The sequence below is a fragment of the Trachurus trachurus genome (assembly GCF_905171665.1).
Source record: "Trachurus trachurus genome assembly, chromosome: 24".
Lineage (NCBI taxonomy): Eukaryota > Metazoa > Chordata > Actinopteri > Carangiformes > Carangidae > Trachurus > Trachurus trachurus.
The window spans coordinates 13,219,718-13,227,183 of NC_139910.1; the positions used below are offsets into that span (position 1 = coordinate 13,219,718).

Below are 7,466 nucleotides of genomic sequence, written 5' to 3' on the forward strand. Positions count from 1 at the left end.
TCTAGTTCAGTTTTCACCAACCACACTAAGAAATGTCAATTTGTTTGCCTTTAACCACCATGTTCTTGCAGTAAACACACAGTGATGACCCTTAAAAACCAATTACACAAACTGTGATTGCAGTGCTGTTAAGTGCCAGCTTTTCTGATTAAATTAACATAACACACGCTTGTTGTATTTCCTAAGACTGCCAGTTTTTGATGCCCACAACAAATCGACACGTACTTGCAGTCAAGCGATAATTTTTCATGTTTTGTCTCAGTTTTCTCTCTTATTTGTTTTTATAATAAGTCTTATAATAATGTGAGTAAATGTGTAAATGCAAGTCCAAGCCTGTTTGTTTTGATTTAAGGGTAAAAAAGCACAAAGTAGGCCAAAGGCTTGAAGTCTGGAGACTTTATTCTTCTGAGTGTATTCCACAGTAACAGGCACGTCTGTTCTCTCAGGAATGTGTTATTGCAAATATAAAATACGATAATGACGCATTTGAACACATCATGCAGGCATCCCATCAGTTCACAGAAATGGCTCGAGGTATTGGCACCACTTAATCAAAACTCTTCTCCTCCTGCTTAATGCTGACTTGTGATTTGCACTTTATTTGAAACTCACAATAGGGAGACACAGTGAACGCAACGTGAGCTGGATCATCTTAAAATCCAAAATGAACGTGATGCAAGCAGCATGTTTCTTCCTCTCTTCCTCTCTCCCTCTTGCTTCTCTACATTATCATTCACAACTTTTACCGACTTCTAATCCGCCCATCAGTTTCCTAATAATGAATATAATAATATCTTCTATGCTATGTTTCTGTTTCATTCATAATTAGAGTATGCTCACGCTTATTCTCTTGATTTCACCACATTTTTTCGGTCCATCTATGCAACACACACTGTTAAGAGAACAATCAAGTAAATGGCCTATTAGCCTATACTTTTGAGAAAAAAAAAATTAAGTCAAGCTTCAACCAGCTACAACCAGCTCCTCAATCCACAGAATCCAGCCTGGTTGATACAACAGCAGTGACTTTGACATGGGCCACATGAAACCTGCAGAACAGGTGGTTTCTGCACAAGTCTGATAACTTGCCTCTTATCACTGTAAGAAGCAAATAACAGTCTGGAGTATGGATGTTTACATGAGGAAGGCCCAATATGTGATGAGATATAGAATGAAAGTTTGCTATCGCGCAGCTGAGAACAGCAGCTGCCAAACAGATGTTGCATTGGGGAGAAGAAAAAAGGTTTGCTCAACATGAAGATTACATTTTATTGACAGTAAAAAGGCTATTTTTAATGTTTATTTCAGCAGTTCTGTTATATAGTCTTGAGTAAAAGGTAAACACTGTTCTAAATGAAAAATAGCATTATGAAATGAAATGGTCATTTAAAAAAAACACTGCTGGAATAACATGAAAATGATATGAAATGTTATTGTGAAAAGAACAAAGATAAAATAACATTTCATATTTCTGACATGTTTATTTTTTAATTAGATTATTCCACAATTACTTGTTTCATTACATATATTGTCTGAATAAATTCATTATTTGTATTGAATAGTGTTTTGTTTATTCAATCTTGCCCCCAGTGGGCCTCCATAATCATAATCAGCAATGGCAATTGGTTTTCAGATATGTCTGTCTTTGAATTTTTAAGTTTTGAGGTTTTGAGATAGTGGGAAACAAAGCAGAGATGTCACACCTGATATGCAGTTTCATTGGACCTCCAGTACAAAATAAAAAAAAGTGCACAAATTAAAAATAATAAACAAAAACATGAATAAAACTATAAATCCACATCTTGTGTCACGACTAAGACATCTAATTTAAGCCATAGGACAATTATTTAACATATTTTGGTTGCATTTGGTCCTGAGAATCACTACAAATTCATCTTTTGCATTTGGCACCAATCATCCCGTAATTATAGCTCAATAAAAATTGCACGAGAAATACATTCGCCATTTTGCTCATCAACTATTTCCTATGAAAAGGCAAGTTCTGGATTTTGTTTTGTGAAAATTCATCACTGACGACATATAAAAAGATGGAATAAAAACTACTCTTGGACATTGCAACGAGTACAAAAAGGTGCAAAAGTCATACTTAAAATGCACTTGCACTTGTCTTTGCAGTTTCTACGAAGGAATTGTTGTTATATTTCCAAAAGCACAGGTCTAATAACGTCTTTTTTAAAAAGTCCACAAGAGGTAGTATAAATGGCTCATGTAAACAATAAATGGAACGGCCCATTTGGTGACACTGTTGGTCGACACACAACAAACACTGTTTTAAAGCAGCACTAGATTAATACATTAAAAAATGCATGATAAAAATGCAGGATTTGTGGGCAAAGAGGTCTTGGCTATAACTCCCACTGCTCCTTCAGGCTGATAAAGGGAGATTTTGCTAGTGCAGCTTTAAAACAAGTGTCTCTTACAAACCATTTGTAAAGATCAGAGTGCACCAATTAGACCTTTTAAAGAAGAAGTCTGATAAAGTTGCTCAATCTAATCACTATCTTGCCCCGCGTGTCCATTATTATCACACTGATACCACCAAGAGAGGCATTTGGTTGTGATACTTACACTGTGCTTTTTTTTCTCCCAAAGATTAACAACAACTACCCAAATGAACGTGCTAAAGAAACGGTAACTTACATTCCTGATTTGTATGATTATAGTCTTAAAAGTGTATCAAAATGGCATTTCAGACCCGTGGTTGATAAAATGGCGACGCCTGAGAAAGAGAGAAACATCACTCTTCCATGTCATCTGAGACTACTGATGGGGGCTGTCGGTCAGCCGATGAAAACCCTATAATAAAAATAAAATAAAATAATAATAATAATCCTCAAATTTGGCACAGTGAAATCAAAAGAGATTGTACGCAGACATGCCTGCTGCGTACGTTAACATACTGTCAGGTCTAATCAGTTTGGTCGTTGTGTTTGAGGTCAAACACTGAGCCTTAAACATGGAGGAAGATGACTGAAAACAAGCTCGGTGACAAGCCGGTGCACTACAGAAGCTCAGTATTTGGGAGGATCCAGCGAGACCCCACGGTCGCTCGAAGGCCGCCTGGTCCGACCCTCCGCCTCATTCTTGGAGCAGGATGATGTCGACGTTGTCGTGGACGCCCTGCAGCAGCAGCTCGCCCTGGAACTCGATAATCTTCTTCCTCTTGGCGGCCCTCAGGGTGCCCACCAGCGCCTCGAAGATGTTGGCACAGCGGTCGTCGTTAAACAACACTCCAAACTTCACCGTGGTTTTACCGTCAGCATCTGAAATGAGAATTAAAAAAAAAAAAAAAGACAAAAAAAGTTGATTTCCTGTCAATCCTACAATGTTTAATCAAAATCCTTACGCTTATCATTACAATTAATGATTTGGGATCTGTCAAATGTTTGCAGTGACACCAAATAACTAATCAAATTAGTTAGTTTATGGTACTGTAAATATTAGGGTTTACTCTCAGATGTAACTGTAACTTCATTATCAAACCATCTGTCAGTTACTTTTTACAACTAATTGACCAATAACTGAAATTAAATATTGAATTTACAATGATAAAAAAGCATAAAGAAGCAGCAAATCCTCATATTTATGAGGCTGAAATATGCACATTTTATTTAGAAAAACTAAATTATCAAGTGTCGCAATCAATTATTTGACTTGTCTATCAATTAATTTACTTACGTTTTCAGCAGTAAGTGGCTTTGATGCAATTATGCTGTTCATTTAATGGTACAGGTACTTCCTCAACTAGCAGCACAAATCTGAGGAAATGTAGCCTACTACTAGTCTGGTAAGTAAATAAAACTTACATGAAATGTCTAATAGTTCACATATCAAATACTTGTATTAACACTCCAGTGAAATGCTGTCTAATCGCTGTGACCTGGTACTGGAGTGTATTGATGTGTCCAGCATTCAGAACTGGTCAACATCACATGACTGTTTGTTATTGCAAGAACTTGGAGAATACAGAAAATGTGAACAATGTGTCCAACACAAAGTCTGATATGAGCCCGGCTGGGACTCACTTTTGCTGCCAAGACGCTGAATCTCCTCCACCAGCAGATTGACCTCGTGAGCGACGTTCATTGTGGCTGGAGGGGGGATAACAAAAATTAAATGATTAAATAAACAAGACGAACAATTTACTAAAAACAGACAAAGCTTAAAAAGTAATCTTGCTTCTTAAAAGGTTCATTACAATTTATGAGGTAGGGGCAGTTATTCCAGGTAAACCACATTCACGAACAGGGAGGGTCCACCAAGTCAAACTCAATTATTTCTTTAACTAAGCAATAAATACTTTCTTAATTACAGCATCCTACTCATGATGGCCCATCCCTCAAATCGGCATCAATTAATCCAACAAGTAGAGTTTTTTTTTTTATTAAATACCTAATTTCCCCACCTATGATAGGGGTGGTGGTGTATGCAAACCATGCTGGTGTTTAGTGATTATAAGAGTATTGATTTAAGCATAGAGATCTATTGCATGCCGAATACTCCTAAAGAGGATATTAATTCAGAATAAATATGAATTATTAATCTCCCGATGACATACTTGTAAATATGAGCAAGGCAATTACAAATTTGATCGATTTTTTAATGGAGTCTTGAACTGAGATTTGCTGCTGAAACAGGAAAAGGGGAATTATGACTGGGGAAGTGATACAAATGCATCTTTCATCTTTCCCCATCCATCGATTATAGTCAATCATACACCAATAATAGGATTTAACAGGATAATTAATTGTGCAGCAATTGAACGTAACATGCTGCAACACGAATAGGATGAACTGTTAATGCGGAAATAGAGGATTAGCACCCGGAGCTAACCACAGTGCGGCACAAATACTGGCTGAAATTCATACATTTAAATAAAAGATATGACACGATATGTGCGGATTCATGTTGACAGCTCTGTGGTGTTTTTACACGAGTTCAGACACAACAGGAGATTTTCTATTTAGCAGCAGACGAGCTCGCCGGTAACGTTAAAGCTTCAAGCCAACAGATCTGCTGAGGGAGGACCCGGGGACTCACTGGGATCGATGAATGTGTGGTGGTAAAAAATATATAAAATAAAATAAAATACCATGAAATAAATACAATTCAACATGCGAACAGGTTGAAGACATTTAGATGGACATATTTACCTTGTTTTTTCTAATTTCTTTCGCCAGGAATGAGGTGATGGACGAGTTTCTTTAGTGAGTCGGCACCACTGCTGAAGAATGATGCTGCGTTCAGGGTAAGCTCGGAAATTCCTCATATATTGAGTCAGATTGAGTTCAGAAATCACGTGACGAAGTGGTACATAACTCACTTGTGGCATGTTTCCTTATGTGCTTCTGTATGTTGCTGCCTGTGTCAGATAAACATGTAAAAAGTTCACACACACACACACACACACACACACACAATAAATGTAAAAGCGTAAAACTGCTGAAACATAAACTCAATGAGACGCTATAGGTTGAAATTGTCACTCTCCTACGTCTCTTACGCACACATGCACCAATTACGTTTGATTAATAGTTACAATTTAACTGAAGTTGCGAGGTGTCAAAATATAACATTTCTGTTTATAGCCTATTGTCTTATATGTTCTTTGATAAGTTGCAAACTTTCCCATAGCATTTGAAGGCACCATTAAAGCTCTTGAATACATCGCGGATGAATGAAGGCACTGGCCCCTTATATGGCAAAGAAAAGGTAGGAGATGTGTCCTGTGTTTGTTTTCTGCCTCTGCTTAAAGGTTTGACCTTTTCTAGTCACCCCAGAGAGGCTGACACAACCGGTTAATAAAGGCTTCTTAGTTATTTCATCACTGTTAATTTATTTTAATGTATGGTAGAATGGTACAAATTCATAAAACTGGTTATTATTCAGGATTGTGTTCAAGGACAGATGTCATTTTTTATGAACAGTAATTGATCAAAGAGTTAAAGCAATGTATCTTATTATTTATTTGAAAAATGTACATATTCTTGTTCTTTTTTCACCCCAAAGCAGAGTAGGCCTTAGTAGACTGTTTCAGATGCTCAAGAATCAGATTTTCTAACTGGAATTATGGGTGAATGGATGGACCACCAAAAGACGACATAAGGTCATTGTACTACCAGTCTAACATAACATAAACACAATGGAATTATGTTTCTTTATTATTCTTATTTATAATTTTCAGGAAACTCTTATAGGCTAATATCTGTCAATTCTTAGACATGGATTTAGCGCATCTTTTATTTTGAAATCACTCATCCGGGTCCCCACAAGCCAAGTAAACTCGCGCTGATTCGGACCGTAGCCATAGTGACGTCACGCGACATCAAGCTAGAGCCAGGAAATTAGACGGGAAGTTAAAAGTGTTGTTCTTCAGAATGAAAGCTTTGTGTTATTTTCATAATCTTCATGCACTACATACTAGAAGATTCTCCTCTTATGATTAGTGTTTTTTTAAGTACAACGAATTAGTTAAAATTAGAGTTGCAGAGCAAAAATAAATGTATAGACCTTTACCAAATTGATTTGTTCTTCTGTCTCTGCAATTTGAACATTTTTTCCATATGAGAAGATTGCTTGTCCCAAAGTTTGATGAATATAGTCAATGGAATATGCAATATACAATCACAACACAAGATGCGTGTTCATCACATCAGAGTTTTCTTATTTCAGATCTACTTTCATCATGCTCCTCCTCGCTGTGACTGCTATAGTACATTTACACTTCATATGTGGAGGTTATTGGCAGGGTCAGGAAAAAACAATCGCTGCTGGGGCTCCACTGACCCAGATTATGAATGGGAGTTTCATTATTATTAAATGATCAGTTGATTAATAGATTAGATCATACAACAAAGTGAAACACGAATGCAATACTAAGAAGAATGTGCTCTGAGCTGAACGCATGTCCACGATGTGTCATGTGTCTGAAACCCAGAGTGTCCCTCAACTCTGAGTTTTCACTGAACCTGCTTTCTGAAATGGGATCATGAAATGTTGTTTATCAGGAATAACTGCCCTTTTCTCAAATTTGTATTGGACTTTGAAAGAAATTAGAGGACAATTTAGACCAAAATCTACAAGACTGGTGATATTGCTAGTGCAAATGCCCAACAAGTTTGCATTTAATTACCATATTAATGTGTAGACCTGAATTATGTAAAGCAAAGTAATGCACAAGTGCTTGGGTGGTCCATCTCCTATCGCTTGTGACATTTGTATGTGACTTGTCTTTTGTAGTCTTTACATGTTGCTTTTGTCAAGCACTTTGTAAACTTGTGTTTTTTGAAGGTGCTATATAAATAAAGTTATTATTATAAGGGGCATGGGGCAAAAGCACAGAGTCACTGCGGAAAATTTCTCATAGAGAATGAATGGGATAAGGTCAAAAAACAAACAAATTATTGGACTTTTTCAAATGTCTACTGCTCTGACATACTCTCACC

At 36.9% G+C, this 7,466-nt stretch overlaps 1 protein-coding gene across 1 annotated transcript; it reads right to left on the reverse strand.

The window, feature by feature from the left end:
* Positions 1-1,355: 1,355 nt before the first annotated feature.
* On the reverse strand, positions 1,356-5,264 carry abracl (ABRA C-terminal like). Its single transcript, XM_084000373.1, has 3 exons — positions 5,175-5,264; positions 4,047-4,112; positions 1,356-3,284 (listed from the first exon to the last, which is right to left on the reverse strand). Exons 2-3 carry the CDS (start codon positions 4,105-4,107, stop codon positions 3,100-3,102), a joined length of 246 nt encoding a protein of 81 aa, XP_083856499.1. The 5' UTR covers positions 4,108-4,112; positions 5,175-5,264; the 3' UTR covers positions 1,356-3,099.
* Between the last annotated feature and the right edge of the window lie 2,202 nt (positions 5,265-7,466).